Source organism: Vitis riparia, chromosome 13 (assembly GCF_004353265.1).
Source record: "Vitis riparia cultivar Riparia Gloire de Montpellier isolate 1030 chromosome 13, EGFV_Vit.rip_1.0, whole genome shotgun sequence".
NCBI lineage: Eukaryota > Viridiplantae > Streptophyta > Magnoliopsida > Vitales > Vitaceae > Vitis > Vitis riparia.
The window spans coordinates 10,493,823-10,510,668 of NC_048443.1; the positions used below are offsets into that span (position 1 = coordinate 10,493,823).

The following is a 16,846-nucleotide window of genomic DNA, read 5'->3' on the forward strand; positions in this document are numbered from 1 at the left end:
GTATTTATGTATGATGTAGCACCATATAATAATATTGAAATTTAAATAAATTTATATCATAGGATGTAATCTTACATATCTTGGATTATCTATTGTTATTATTTATATATATATAAATATAAATAACATATTACACTATAAATATTAATTGCTTAAATAATTTACATTTTGTTATTTCATAACAATACTATTATTACATAATAGAACATTTAAATTTAAATAAATCTACATTCTAGTATTTAATTTTGTGGATCCTTAATTTTTATTATTATTTATATAAATAAAATATTATAGTATAAATATTAAGTGTCAACAAATATATATTGTATTATTTCATAGTATAAATAATCTACTTATTTATTAATATTCTTTATTAATATCACAATTTAATAACATTATTTGGTGACAAAATTACTCAATTTGTCAGGAAATAATATAATTACCGACGAAACCATTTTGTAAGCAAAAATAGATAAAAGGTTGTAACTTTTAGTGAGGAAATTATTTTCATCACCAAAATTATAATTAGTGATAAATATTTTCGTAGGGAAATAGTTTATTTTTGTCACAAAAGTGTTTGCGCCAAAAAAAAAGCGCCAAATTTTCCCGCCACATCTTTTAGCGACAAAAATTTCAAATTCGTTAGGAAAAGTTTGTAGAAAATTGGCATTATTGACAACATCTAAAATTTCATCGGTAAAAGTTACTTTTAGCGACAAAATTAGAATTCGCCCCTAAATTTTTGTCACGAAAAGTACACTTTCTTGTAGTGTGGCTCTTTGTAGCCTTTCTCAACAAAATCCTATGCATCTTTTGAACCTAGCAAAGCCTTCATCTTGATACTCTAATTGTCATAATTATCTTTATTGAGTTATGGGACTTGAAATGAATATTTGCCATCATTTCTTATGACTCTGATACCAATTTATTTAGAGTAATAGGGTTGATAGAGAAACATGAGAAGTTACAAAGAAAATAAAATTGAGGAGAATTAAAAATGTTTTGAATTCCACCACTCTCTCTTATTTAGATATTACATAATCTCTTATTTATAGATACTAACACTTGACAAACAGAAACTCATAACAACTAAAAAATAGAAACTAAAATAATCACTTAAAATAAAAGTCTTAAATTTTAGAATCTAAATCTAATTATAAAATTTAAAAAATTTCTAAATCAAGTTTAGAAATTGAAGTGAGTTATAGCTCCTTATATTCCTTAATCATCTTTCACAATCCAGCTAGAGTTTTGATTGCCATATTTTGGCAATATTTGCTCTTTCAGGAAGTTGTAGGTATTCCCAATCAGCATCATCAACTTTTTGGAAATACTGATCCACCATTTCATCACTAACCAGCTCCAGTTTTGAAGGCTCCCACTGTCAGAATACAGGCCAAGAACAAGCCAAAATATGTTATTTTCAAGTGGTATAATATTAAAGATGATTCTACATAAAAAAATATATAGATTTTTCCTATCTATCGTGTGGTAAAGGTCCTATCCAGGAAGCATGTTGGTTAACTTAAAATGACAAGGTCCTATATCTTTAAATAGATAAAAATATGTTTTGTGGAGATCAGAGAGAGGGAATACAATTTTCTTACAATCATATTGACCTGCTTTATAATTTTGCAAAATCAAATACATGTATTCTTTGTGTTCCCCAAGAACTCATCTAGGGATTCATTTGTAGAAAGCATCATTACTCTTATCCAAAAAACCTGTAGTCCCATTTTATTATTGTTTTATTTTAGAGTACATGCAAGGGGTTTTGTAGATTGTATACTATAAGACAACTGCACACTAAAAAAAAATGCAATTAGATGTCAATGAAATTGCTTGGCGAATATGGAAATTTGACATTTGAATTTTTGCTCCATTTTAGAATCTTAGATGATTGTTAATATGCAAAAGAAAATCCATGATAGAAGAAGAATAGAAGAAGACAAAGTTCATACTGAAAAGGAAACAAAAATGTTTTATCTCTATTTTTAGCTCTATCTTACTATCCCTTTTCTCATCCTCTTAAAGATTATTGTATTCTAACTACTTTATTCAATGATAAGAAAAAAATCTTATTCTACCTGGTTAAGCTTTGACTCATGATCTCTTATGATTGGATCAAGTCAATATGATGGAAATAAGCCATTTGATTTGAAGCTCAAAATATCCTTTCATGCCTTTCTAAGATTTTGCCTCAACTTCTATGGAAAGGGACCACTTTTACCTTCCCCATTTTATCAATACTGTTGTGACATATAGAAAAAAAGTTACATATATATATTATTCCCATCATGGTTTTTTTTTTTTTTTAACATTAGATAATTTCTTGTAACATAAGCAGCTAATAAAAGAAGTTACAAAATTAGCATCTTCCTCTAAGATGAAATAAACAGCATGCAAAAGTGTTCTCCAGAAAACATTGATCCCGACTTTGGTTATTTTAGGGCATTCAATAAGTTCTTTCTTTAATTTCCTTTAGAAATGGTAAAGTCTCTATTTGCATGCATGGGGGAATTGAAAAGAAAAATGAAAAAAAGGGATTATAAGAATCTCATGGTAAGAATATGAATGCTGCCAAAAAATTTTCATGAAGCAAGGGATGGCATTATATGTACCTTAGGCTGTTTGTCTTTCTCAAATAACTTTGCCCTTGAACCCTGAATGTGGAGGTTTTCACTATATAAGTAATAGGTATCAAAATAGCTAAAACAAACATAAGCTATCAATATAGATACCTCAATGAAATCCATATTGAATGTTCTTCGAATCAGGTGACAAACGATGGTATAGTCCTGGATTAGACAGTCTTTAAGTTCTTTTGTCCGCCCTTCTCTAATCTAAGTATGAATCAAGTAAAATTTTTGTTAACAGTGTAGACCTAGAAGGTTTAAACTAAGGAAATCTATTCTAAGTAGAACAAGTTTTTATTAACTGAACTTCTTTTTGAAAATGAATAAGCATTTATAATGTTCTTACCAATTTAAGAAAAATTTTAAGGCTTGTTGGAGAAGCCGACTTCATAGAACTTATTGCATGGACCATCCACTTGTTGTCTCCATTTACAACCTCATTTTCCTAAAACAAGTGAAATTCTAATTAATTATGAGCATATATTTAAGGCCTAATGAAAGGAGCGATTTTACAATCATAGTCACCAGTGTCGATAGTATTTCTTCGACTGTTCCCTTTGAGAAACATTTGTTGATGGTCTCCAATCTATTTTACCAATGCATCAAAGTCATGAGCGTCATGCTTAAGGGGCACAATGTTGTAAACTCAATAAAAATGCTTAGTTGTTCATATAATCAATTTGCATGAGAATCACCTCCTGAAGGCACTATCTTTCTTTAAGGATATTTTGCTTGAGAATGCACTGATGACCCTAGAAATGGTTAATGCATCTGAAGAATCCACCTCCGATAGCGCATTTTCCAGCAAAAGAAGATCCTATAACAACAAAGAATACATCACAATTTTTTAACTCTACCACCTTATTCATTTAAATGAATTCCCTTAAGGAATTACCTTTTATGATAACTAAGAATTATCTCTGAGAGAAAGTACCTTTGAGAGGACAAAATGGGTTGCAAGGCCACAAGCCAACATTTCGCTTCCATCCAGCCGTGCACCAGTGAGTCCTAAATATTCTCCTTCATATCGATTAACACAAATGAAGGGAAAATGGGTTAAAACCACATGAATCTAACCTCACAGATAAAAATTCAGTTTGAAGTTTAAGCATATGGCAGAAGAATTAATAGTCATAAAACTTGTAAGCAGTTACAACACCTCTAGAAAAATTTTCCAGCACAAGAATTACTTTAACCATCATTAATACTTAGGTATCTTGAAGTAATTTAAGATATTATTAAACTTGTTATTTCTATTTTTTTTTGCACTTAAAATTTGATATGTTTCTCTATTTAATTAATTTTATTTTTACATTTTAATTTTAATCAATTATTTTCCTAAATTAAGAAAGGGTGTCTAGACCATATCTATTACTAAATTATCAAAGTCAAATAATTCATCAATTTCACCACTCCCTTGTTATTCTTACTAGACATAAGATAGTAGTTTCAACAATATGTTTGACCAAGTTCAAATGTATTGATTAGATATGTATGAAATGCTATTTATCTAAAAGGCACAAAGGGAATTGAGAACTGCATACCCAATATTCTAAAAAGTTGTGTTGAAATATTATGAAGTCATAAGAAGAATTGACAACTTTACCAAAAGATCCCGACAGCCTAGAAAGGAAATATGATGCACCAACATCAGGGAAGAGTCCTATTTGTCCTTCTGGCATTGCAAATACCTACAAAAATTCATGAAACCAATGAATTGATGCTACAAAGACTTTGATATATTTTCAAAAGACTAAGAACACATTTATATTTGACAGTAGGGCATTAGTTCAAATTTGGCTTACTTTTGAATCACAATATAGTAATTGTAACTCAAATTAATTAAGAAATCACATATTAAGGTATGGTCACTACTTAAAGATATATTCAGAGAGTATGAAGTTCACTTTTTATTTGCTTGCATGAAATAATTTGAAGAGGCCATAATTGCATCCCTAATTCCCCTCATAGAGAATGTAGATGATATTTAGGTTTTTCTGCCTAGCCCAACAAAGTTCACACTCTTTCCTCATTTTCTTGCTTACACTTATTTTGATTTTATGTATATTGATTAGTTCATAAATATTTGAGTTGAATGGAGCTTCTAAACGTTTTAAAACAAACCACTAATATGGTTAAGTGGTTGCTTAACACTTATTTTCCTCATAAGTTATCTAATCCTAAGTATTAGCTTGAAAACAAATGCTAAAAAAAAAAAGTACTTTTGAAATCAATTTAAATTTTGGTTTAGTTTGTGAGTAAGGGTAGACTATAAATTTTGTTTTGTTTATTTGTTTGTTTGTTATTTATTTATATTTTTGTAAAACATTATAAAATTGTTTCCTTTATAACCTAGTTCTTGTATTTACTTTCAAAATAAATAAAATTATTGAAAAGTAAACTTGAGTTTGGGAAGTTTTTAAAATGTTTATTTGATTTGATTTTAGAAAGTTAATTAAAATATCTCTTTATTTAATTGTTTGTGTGTTTTTAACTCTTTTAGTTGAAGAAATTTGCATGAAAGTCATAAGGAAAGGCTCAACAAAGATAATTATGATAATTAGAGTATCAAAATGAAGGTTTTGCTTAGTTCCTAGCATTCATGGGAGATTATAGAGAGAGGTTACAAGAAAGCACAAGATGTTAACCAAGTATGTGGAAAATATGTTAACCAAGTGTATCACAATAAAGAAACTCATACAAGAGAGAAGTTCATTCATCATAAGATTTTTTCTTAGGCTTGTGGTTACCTAGCAGTTGGTGAACTTCACTTATCAATTTTGGGTTGTTATCTTGTTAGTGGAAAAATAAGTCTTCGAGTTAGCAAATTTTAAGCAAAGACTTAAACTTGGACAAGAATACTATGTAGTAAGTCTTTGACATGGATAAGGCTACTAAGTCCTATGAGTAAGTGTTTTTTCATACTTATACTCATGATCCAAAGTAAATCTTATGGGTATTTGAGTTATTATTAGACTTTTATGTTTTTTTTTTTCAAAACAATATAAAAAAAGCGCATTGCATGGTTTGAACTTCAATTCTAAGAATTTAGGTGTGAAGCATTGAATTGCGTGAGCCTAATTGGTAAGAGTTTTAATTATTTATTTTCTCAATTTCTATTTTTGTAAATTGAATACTTTTATTCTGCACCCAATGAATCTGACATATTGTCAAGGCATATTAAATTTATGTCATTTTTTTGCTCTTATTCTTCTATATTTGGTTTATTTATCACTTCAATTGAAGACATTAAGGTATGTGAATCAGCTTCCACGACAATTTGACTTTCATGTGGAAAAAAGAATACTTTTCTTGACCTAGTAATTAGAAAAAAAAATTATTTTTCATTTTATTTGTAGTGAAACTTTATACCTGCTTTAGATTTTGTATTACACAATTTTTGTTTGCATGAAAGTCATCTACAATAGATAAAAAGGTTTGCAACAATGAAGTATTTAAGTGGCAAAACATGAAATTATGTTTCACAAAATAATTTTGTTGTAACAAGACAATATTAATTTGAGAGATTAAAGAATACTTGGAGGGGGTAGATAAGTACAGTGTTCTCAGTGACAACTCGAAACATTGAGTTCATGGACAGTCCAGCACCTCCACCCATGACAATTCCATTGATAAGTGAAACCTTAAAGAAAACGATAGATTAACATAATGCTACAAGGGAAAAAAAAAAAATATAGTTGTTTATCATCAGCCTATATATAAAGTCTCACCAAAGGTTTTGTAGATGTAGCAATTAAATAGTCTAAGGTGAGTTGCTTCTTGTAAAACCTTGCACCAAAGCTCCAATGTCCTATTCATTTAAGCAATTTATTAGGAAATAATATACATGCATTGACACTTGAATATTTAGATCACAATCTTCACATTAAAAGCAATACTTTCTCATCATTGTTTTGTTGTCTACATCCAAGATATGAGTAAGTTCAAGGGTTAGAAATAATATATGCCTTGCCTATATTTTTGAAGAAGATGAGTAAATAAAAAACAAGGAAGATGAGTCTAATGCAAGGAAGAAATGAAAAATCTCACCATTAATTATAGAAAGAAGAATTCCTACAACATCTCCACCAGCACAAAATGCTTTTCCTTGTCCCTATAAAGGAGGAAAAAATTAAATTAGAAGACACTAGTAAAATAACTTTAGGGATCAAATAGAAATTAACCATATATGTGTTGAACCTATAATATGATTTTGCTATATGAAAGAGTATTGTATGATTTTATTATGTTTGATGGTTCACTAAAATGATTCCATATTGTTACCTAAGTGTTTGACTAATAATGAGCATTGCCTTCCTTTTTCACAAATGAACTTAGGGCCTAAGTTATGTCCCTAATATAAGCATACAAAATTGCTACACAGAAATGGGTACTTGGGCAACAAGTTAGGATTATCTATTCTAAATTCTTAGTAACCTAAGTGTTTGACTAATAATGAGCATTGCCTTCTATTTTCACAAATGAACTTAGGGCCTAAGTTAAGTCCCTAATATAAGTATACTAAATTGCTATATAGAAATGGATGCTTTGTGTAATGAGTTATGATTGTGTTCTAAATTCTTAGTACTCATTCACTATCACATGTTACCATATACATTTAGTTTCACCAAAGTTTAGATTAAATGTTTTTTTGATATAATTCTCCTTTACCTTTAAAATCAAAATTTTGACCAAGTGATCATTCTCATACACTTCCAAGTTCCTTGAAATTTGAGAAATCTGCACATAAAATGACATTCAGTAAAACCATTAATCAATTGTATTACTTTTAATTCAACATCCCATTTGTCCACATCATATGCATAAATGCATGAGAAAATATGTAAGAAAAGAGTGGTGTGAAGATCAAGAAGATATAATAATAAAACATACATCTTCAATTAATATGAAATACAGTAAGTTAATACCTTTTTATCTTTATACATAAATTAAAAATTATGATGCTATGAAAAGTAAGAACTACGTAAAAATCATACAAAATAGCCAAAACTCGTGTCCATTAACAAACACAAGGGGAGAAAATCATTTGTCATGTTCTTCATCTATAAGACTTACATCCTCAACTTCCTACTTGCGATCATATATAGCACATTTTTTTTCCATGAATCATACCTTTCTTACATTTATTTGGCATCAAACATGCTTCCCAACACTAAACTTGTGTTATTTTTCCAATGCTTGATTTTCTCACTTTTTCATCGAGTTGGTGTGAGTTTGAATCCGTATTTGTGAATAAGAGAGCTCAAAGGAATTCTTTAAGGTGTATTACTTAAGTAAGGCAAGCAAGAAGATGCACAAAGAAAATCAATGGAAGCCAACTTTGGCATTCGCCTATCAAGTGGCACCCTACCTTGGAAAAGCAGACACAACTAGGGTGACACCTCCTCTATTACCTGAGCATGTTGTCATAGCTATTTGCTCTCTTGATTTTTCTTAAGCCCACATCTTTTGGCTTTTCTTCTCTACTTTGGGATCTATTAAGCTATTTCATAATGCCTCCACCTAGACAAACACTTAAGAGAATAATTGAGGACCTATTTAAGTCTATTTTGCAAGTAGGAAGATGATTGTTAGTGCGTTAAGGAGTTAGACTCCTTCAAGCTTCTAAGTACTATATATATATATATATATATATATATATATTATTGTCTATTTTCTATTTGTTTCCTTTAGCCTTCTTAAATTTTAGTTTTGGGCATATAATTGTTGTTTGTTTACTTACCTTGTTAGCATGATTTGTAATGTCTCGACTTTATGACCTAGAGAAATATATTAAATTTACAAGATTTGGTGTAGGTTTTCCTTAGATATTTGGTAATCACTTTTGAGGTACATGCTTATTGATAATTAAAAATCTTTGTGATTGATCAAGCGGAGAACTTCTTAAGTTTAACTCACAAAGTAGATTTTGGTTTCTTTGGAAGGATTTTTTATCATGCTTAAATCTTATTATCCTTATACCTTGTTTGGCTATGATCATTATTATTGTTTCATAAGTCAATGCAAAATTTGAATACTTGGCTAAGATTAAGTCTTATATACTTTCCAAGATTCATTCCCTAAATATATGCTGCTCACTTGCAACATTTGGAAACACCCCCAAAAGGATAAAAAGGCAAATATGAATAAAAACAAAAAGTAAAATTAAAAGATCAATGCCTCCACTTTCAAAATAAAAAGAAAAAGAAAAAGAAAAATATGATATCAAATTAAGAGGGAGTTTAAGTTTTGTTGTATGTAGATCAACAAGGTCATGTTAAACAAAAATTAGACAAACTTAGAACAAATTAACTAGATGGGTTCTTTAATTTGACTAAAGACATGACTAGATGTTACTTCTAGGAGATCAATTTTGAAATATAGAACTAGACAATAAGTCGTATTCCCTTGAACATCAATGCTTATGTTTCTATGTTGATCCTCTTATACATTGATAGTTATGCATTGATTTTCTAAACTAAAATTAAGATTAATTTTGTTTTTTAGAGTTGAAAACTTCATTCTTGTTTGATGGATGGATACTATCCAAAAACTTTACTTGATACATTACGTTTCAACCTAATTTGCGAGTTTATGAGCTCTATGATTCTACCCTTAGATGTTTATCATTCCTAAATTCATGAGTAATTTATACTTTGATTAGTTTTGGATTTCAAAGCCTTTTTAGAAAGCCCTTTAATCTTACTTGGTGTTTAAATTCTACATCAAGTGCTCAAGCATTGTCACCAACACTTGAGCGCTCTTATCCAATGCTCCAAGTGCTCAAGTGCCATAAGTTGTATCCAACATCGCTTCAAGCAATAAGACCACTCAAGTGTTATAAGTTGTTTCCTATGCTCTTGATGTCCGAGTGCTAATCTGCATCAAACGCTCCTATAGGGTATAAATAACCTCCTTCTAGTTAGCTCAAACGTTATGGGTTCTTGCTTTTTGTGCATTTGAGGTCAGTTTACTCCTAGTTTCACATTTTCATTTGTATAGTATTGTTTAGGACATAGTTTAGATCATTTCTAGTGGTTTAGTTTTCTTTGTTTTTTGTGCCTTTGTATATTCTTTATATTATTGATGGCTAGTTGTCACTATTAGCGTGAGGTGACCACTTCTAGGTCACTAGAGCCCATTCAGGACATTCCTCTCTAAGGTTCTTTTGACTTGGATGACCTCTTAGTGGGAGTGCTTCCATTGTGAGGAGGATCGTACTCGCTTTTATGCTTCTTTCCACAATTATCGCATCGAGATTGAGGGTTCAGTCAACCTTAGAGCCTTTCAAGATACTCTTCTTTCCACCATCATTTGTGAGTGAGGGTAGAAGACTTTGTTCTTTCTCCAAGGGACTTACTACCCTCATCTTATACAGATGTTCTATGCTAACATGCACTCTATTGTAGCTGGCGTTACATTTAGAGTGACCATGTATGGCCATTCTTTTCTCATCTCCTCCGAGTCGATCGAACGTGTCCTTGGTATGCCTTGTCTTGTTGAGTGTGTTCCTTACTTTTTTCTTGAGGTATAGGCTCTCACCCGAGGGAAGCTTGATTCATTCCCACTTCTCTTTATATTATTTCTCACCTCATTCCCTCCTACATTTCCATTGTTGGTTTCACCAAGCTATCTCTTCACTTACTATGCCAAGATCCATTACCAAACTGCTAGGTTTATTCATGTCATTCTCTCTGGCTAGTAGTTTGATATAGCGTAGGTCATTCTTGACAATATGACCCCCTCTCGTGATCACTCCTTCAAATTTGGTGGCCTTTCTTTTACCTTTCTCATTTCTCGAATCCTAAACGACTTTGGGTTCTAGTTTGATGCTTCTTAAGGGGTTCAAGCATTTTATGCTCTTCCAAATGTGAGTTCTTAAGCCAAACATTATAGTCATGTGTATGGCCTCATGGTTCCCATGTTTCCCATGGTATATAGGATGTAACACTAGTCTTAGCAGCTCAAGAGGCTCTCAACAAGGAGAATGAGGTTTGAGCGATGAAGTAGAATGCTCTAGTTCTCAAGGTCTATTTTTCGGAGCTTGCTCATACACGCTTTAGTCGTGGTCATGCTAGTTTCTCACACACATCATCTTCTGTACTATTTACGGTTGATCCGACTATACAAAAGATCATAGATGCCATGACTCATCTTCATCTGAGAATAGACTCACAAGACACCTAGCTCCATGAGGTCTAAGTTTAGCTTTCATATATCATTTAATGGATCCATTCTCAGGGCGCATCGAGTTCTATTCCACCTCTTCCACCTCTTGATGCTTAGAGCTGTTATGTTTTTTGCTTTGATCTAGATTGATTTTCATTTCTTACACATTTTTTGTATCTAGAATCTTGAGTATCTATATATATGATAGTGCTTTATATTTCCCATTGTGTCTCTCTTGTGCTTTATATCTATCTTGCTACTTTTTTCATTTTTGTGACAAAAAATGGGAGATCTATAAAACATACTTGCAAAGTCAATCAAATACCAACGGTGGAGTTCATTAGAAGATATATAAGATATTTCTTGAAGTTTGGGAGATATCTCTAGGCAAAAATTTTATTTATTTATTTATTTTATTTTATTTTATTTTATTTTAATGAGAGTTCTTACATTTAAGGGGAAATGTTATTTTGGGAAGATATTTTTTGAAAAATTATTTTCAAATTTTATTTTTATTCATTTTTAATTCTTGAGGGAAAGTAATTGATGTATTGGAGGATACTAATCTTGAGACATTGGAGAAAACCAAATCAACAAAACCAAATCAATTGTTGATTGCATGCCTTAGAAGTTTAAGAGAGATACCTAACATAGATGTTTCTTGCAAAATATTTCTTTGTTATCTGTCTATCTCTCTAGAACTACTCTAAGTCATAAAAGCTTGTTCCCATGATCTTCTTTATGTATATTCTAGTTGGTGAAAGCCTCCTATGCTTTATTGTTGATCTATTGTGTCTTATCAAGCTTTTATTAGGTTTAGTTAATTTGTATGCATCTATATTCCTCTCAAGCTTTGCTTTGCACATTGGTGTTGCTATAGGAATCTGTTCCATCTTCATGCCTTCACAATGCATCAAGCAAAATCTCCAACTATCTTGTTTTTCTTTCTTGACATTATTTTATCCCACACATTGCTTTACCTTATGTATGGTTTTCTTTGTGTGAAAGTTACATGATGATGTAAGGCCTTTCCTCAGTTTTTTTTTTAATTGAGCATTCATGTGTGTTATGTGAACTCCTTTATGAGAGTTTAGGTAGGTTTATGTTATGTTTTGTCACAAAATTGCCAAATGAGGAGATTGTTAGAACATTGAGTCTTATTTGTATGTTGGTAATTTTGTTCCAAGTAAATTGTGACCTTAGAAATCTTTTTAGATAGTGACTTACTCTTCATTGAAGATCAAGAGTTGTTGTTTGTCCAACCAAAAAGTAACAAGTATGTCTAAGAAGGTTTGGCCTGGGGCAAGTTAGGCTTTTAAAGGGTATAAAAAGGAACGGTGCATTTTTTCTAGAATTAAATTAATTTTTATTTATTTTTGTAAAAGGGCAGGGGCACTTAAGTAGGTAACAACGCTCAAGTGCTAAGACCACACAAGCACTTGACACCACTCAAGCACCTGAGGCGCTCAAGCGGTGGTTAAGTGCGCTCAAGTGCTCATGCCAATTTTATTGAAGATTGGCACAAGTTTATTGAATATTTCATGCAAATCCTATTTAGAAACCTTGAGATACCGACCCTCTTCGGCCTCTAGGCCTATATATACCTCATTATAATCCTTTTAGGGTAAGAGATTGGGAAGATTTCAAAAGAGAGTCTCCTTGAGAAAGCTTAATGAGCCACGCCATTCCCGATCTCTCATTCAAATGATTCATTCAAGAATTTAGAGTTGAAGACCTGCATCCCTTCAATGAGGCTAAAGCGTATTCACTGAAGCAATTGGAGGTTGTTACATCACGGATATGTATTAAGTTATAAGTACTAGAAAGTAAGTCTTTAAGGTAAATGAGCCAAGTAAATATGTGTAACTTAATCTCATATAGTGGATTTAGATTAGCGACCTTCAACCTTGCAGTTTTTTTTATCTCCATAGTTAGTGCAGGGGTTTTTCATGTAAAAATCTTGTGTCCATTGCATATCTCTTTTATTTTTGCAGATCTCTTGATTATATTGGTTGATTGGGTATCTTGGTTATTCCTACTATCTTGCAAGGAAAAATTAGGTATAACACATAAATCTTTATTATAAATTTTTAATTACACCCATTTCTCTAGGTGTTCAATATTGAACTTTGGTTTTTTTTTCACCACTTTCTAGTTTATTAATAGAATTCTAATTTTCATTCTCAATTAAAAGTTCATGTCTTTGTCTTTTTATTTCATTGTTTTACCTGCTTCTTTGGATTAGAACATGAGTAGCTAAATCCATTGAGGCACCAAAGGATGAGCGAATCTAAGTTAAATCATATCTCAAATCAGTCCTCTAATGGCTTAAATGTCTATGTGAAGTTCACGTGAATCCTAGTGGTCATAGGTGCTTACTACATTGGTTGTGAAGGTCAAAAGTTGAGCAATCTTAGGCACAAGTATAAGCTAACTTGATATGGATTCACTTGGACTAAGCATTGTATTCTTATTCAAGATCTAAACTGAAGGCTAAAAATAACACTGGTTTAGTGCCATTGTTTCTCCTTCAACCTTGGGTTAAAAGCATCTAGTTGAGGATTTGAGATTAAGGTGATTTCCTTAGTGGATCTTTTCCTTTGGTGTCTGATTTTCTTATTGCTTTGTTATTTGAAATTTTGTCAAATTAGTCTCTGATTAATTCTTTAATTTCCATTATGTTTTAGAGCTACCTCTATTTGTAAGTCATTCACCTTAAATCACCTATTTTCCATACCTCTAGTATTGAAATCATTAGATATTCTAAGTTCAACCCACATATTCAACGGGGGTACTATTTTGACAATTCTTATGCTTGGGAACAATTGAATAAATATCTGAGCACAACCCTCTTTGGTGATAAGGATCCAAACTCAATGCTTTAATGGATTACTTAGGTTATGTATGTAGACAAGGTCTACAAACACTTTATGTCTACTCACTTGCACTTACACAGACCCCTTAGCACACCTTACCTCAATTTGTTATGTACTTGAGCAGGTAATCAATTTATAAGGAAAAGAAATCCTAAGACATTGATATTAAACTTCCAAAATACAATACTTTAGCAAGGAGAACCAAATGGAAACAATTTTATATAAAAATATAAATAACTATTACAAAACATACAATCCATGAAATAATGAAACTTAATTTGAGAATTTAAATATCGAATGCTTTATAAATATATGCAAAATAACAACATACCATTTCATAAGTGAGACTGTTTAGTTTGTGAGGTCGGTTTAATATCATCTTTCGTGCATATGAACTTTCTTCAAAAAGGACCTTAAGATCAAAATAGATCATTGGAAAGTAAGTAATGGCACCAAGCAATACAAATATAAGTTTGTGAGATGAATACAACCTCTTGTTGCTACATCATAATATTTCTTTACAAACAATTTATTGAATTAATTTTCTTTGGAGCTTTCCCTTCTTTTTCATTTATCTTTGTTTGCTAAATGAAGTCAAATAAATTGAAGAAGACAAAAATATATGATATAGTTCCAACAGTAGGTTATTCTAGTTATCACATGCTTTGTCTTTTAATATATATTCCTTTTTCATATCTTAGAGAGACATACACAAAAAATCACAAGAGGATAAAAAAAGAAAAAAGAAAAAAAAAATGATCACCTTTCTAAAAATTAGTTTAAACACTTAGAATTTGTACCATAAAATATATCATGTTCTTCTATTACTATTATTATTATTATTATTATTATTATTATATTTAGAATCATTGAAGAATATTTTGTTTGAGAGAATTTTATCGTAAAATTTAGTGTTACCATTGTATTAGAACCAACATCTTCCTCAAAATTTTGACGAAAATGTATTAAATATTTAGTCTCCCCATATTATCTACTTGGTTGAAATCAAATCTCTAATTTATATAATTCTAGCTTATTAAACTTCTTGATTAATCATAAATTAATTATTTTATTTATTGGAGAGAGAGAAAGAACAAAAACTTTTCTAAAAGGAATGAAAGGTTAAGGAATTCAGTAGTTGTAGCATTAAATTAAGAGTTAAGGAAGGGTGACAATTTTGATATAACATGATAGCACATGACTTGAAAATTACGTAAACTTCATTAAGTTTGAGTTAAGTGAAATTGTCATTGTATTATAATCATGTTAATTGTATAACTCGTTTAATAAATTAGTTGTATTCGTATTTGGACTCAACTTATCTAACTTTTTTACTTTATTGTGTCAAAATGACTTGTGAACCTTTATAGATTTATTAATGTTATATATTTTAAAATTTTATGTACCTTTTTAATTATAAATATTATAAATTAGAAAAAATTAAATAACCAACATAGTGAAAACTTATGTACATTGCATTATAAAGATAAAGATATTAAAAAAAAAATTAAAATATCAAATAAAACAACAAATAAATGAAATTAAAATTTTAAATTTACATTTTATATTATAAACATATTATATTAAAATTAAATAATTAAATTAATTACTATTTTTAAAAATTAAATTAAAGCAACTAAAAAATATTAATTTAGAATAATACATTTATAAATTTCAAATTCTAAATAATTTAAATGGCTTATAAATAACATAGATGCAATAAGTTAGAATTGTGTGGATGAGTTATTTTGTATCAATTCATATACAATCAAAATTAAATCATTTATTAAACCAGTTAAATGAATATTTGTAATAAATGAGTCATCTACTAACAAGAATACCAAGTATGTTTAGAGTTGAGTAAATTTTCACTATTTATTACCACTATAGGACACACAACCCGTTATCACCCTTAAGTTGGTTTATGTTCGAAACTTACCATGAAATTAAATGCTAAATTTAGTAGGTCATATTCGAGTCAAGTAAATTTTCACTATTTATTACCTCTATAGGACATTACCCATTGTCACCCTTAAAATGGGGTTACTTTAAAAAATTATCATGAAATTAAATGCTAAACTTAGTGTTAATTTGATACATTTTAAAAACAAAAAATGGTATTAAATTCTTTATAAATGTAAGGATTCTTAGAAACCTACATAAAAAAATATAACGGTTTTTAAAGATCGACCGATTTAAAAAATAGAGACATTAAAAAAATATTTAGTACCTTAAATTTTAAAATAATTTTTAAAAATTTTAAAAATAATTTTAAAAAATATAAGGTAAGTCTACTTTTTGAAGAAGAGATTGTACTTTTTATATGAAATTTCCTATTTTTAAAAACAAAAAACATAGGCAAATACAAACAAAGCCTGGGTTACTTCATTACCAAGGATTGTGATATCAAATACTATGGCTCTTCAATTTTCTTTATCATACAACGTAAAAATGCACTCACTAAGAACAAATAAAACCTAAAGAAATAGAAATAATCTCATAAGGAAAAAAACGTCCTTGGATTGACAAGAACCACATACCTGGTTAGGCTCCAGGTCGGACAAGAAGAGGGCAGCCATGAGAGACGAGGGCAACAAGGTTAAGCTAGCTAGATGGCTTATAAGAATGATGTAGAGATAAACCAATGCCGATGAGACTTTGTAGCATATATATATATATATATATATGGTTTGAAGCTGGCAATGGTTTCATATTAAAAAAAAGGAAACCATTGACAATTTTTTTTTTTTTTCTTTTTTCTTTTTGAATCCTTATTTTGGTTCCCCACATGGGATGTAATTTCTAAAACCCAAGACAGCATAAATCACGTGAAGTCGTAGTATGGCGTAGAAACTCAATGTCGTGTTGCAAAAAAAAATAAAAAATAAGGAAATAAAACGTGGATTGGCGTGTTCCTACGTTTCTACACGTTAGCATTGACCAAAAACAATGTGATTCAAGTGATCTGATTAGAAACAAGTCCACGTGATATTTCCAATATCACGTTTGTTTGAGTCCTCTTTAATCAACGATTTTTTAGTTTAATTTATTTTTAAATGATAGATAGATTGAACAATAAGTCTAAGGTACCCATGTGCTTATTTTTGGGTTTCAAATGAAATGATAATGACAAGGGAGGAGAATGGGAGAACAGGCATGGAAAGA

At 30.2% G+C, this 16,846-nt stretch overlaps 1 protein-coding gene across 1 annotated transcript; it reads right to left on the minus strand.

Annotated features, from left to right (window-relative positions):
* Positions 1 to 1,213: 1,213 nt before the first annotated feature.
* LOC117929236 (probable 3-hydroxyisobutyryl-CoA hydrolase 3) lies at positions 1,214 to 16,280 on the minus strand. The gene is made up of 14 exons (XM_034849507.1): positions 16,222 to 16,280; positions 14,013 to 14,093; positions 7,308 to 7,376; positions 6,687 to 6,750; positions 6,368 to 6,447; positions 6,196 to 6,279; positions 4,243 to 4,327; positions 3,571 to 3,656; positions 3,332 to 3,453; positions 3,162 to 3,222; positions 2,983 to 3,081; positions 2,742 to 2,843; positions 2,622 to 2,663; positions 1,214 to 1,381 (listed from the first exon to the last, which is right to left on the minus strand). The coding sequence occupies exons 1-14, from the start codon at positions 16,258 to 16,260 to the stop codon at positions 1,244 to 1,246; spliced, it is 1,152 nt and encodes a 383-aa protein (XP_034705398.1). The 5' UTR covers positions 16,261 to 16,280; the 3' UTR covers positions 1,214 to 1,243.
* Between the last annotated feature and the right edge of the window lie 566 nt (positions 16,281 to 16,846).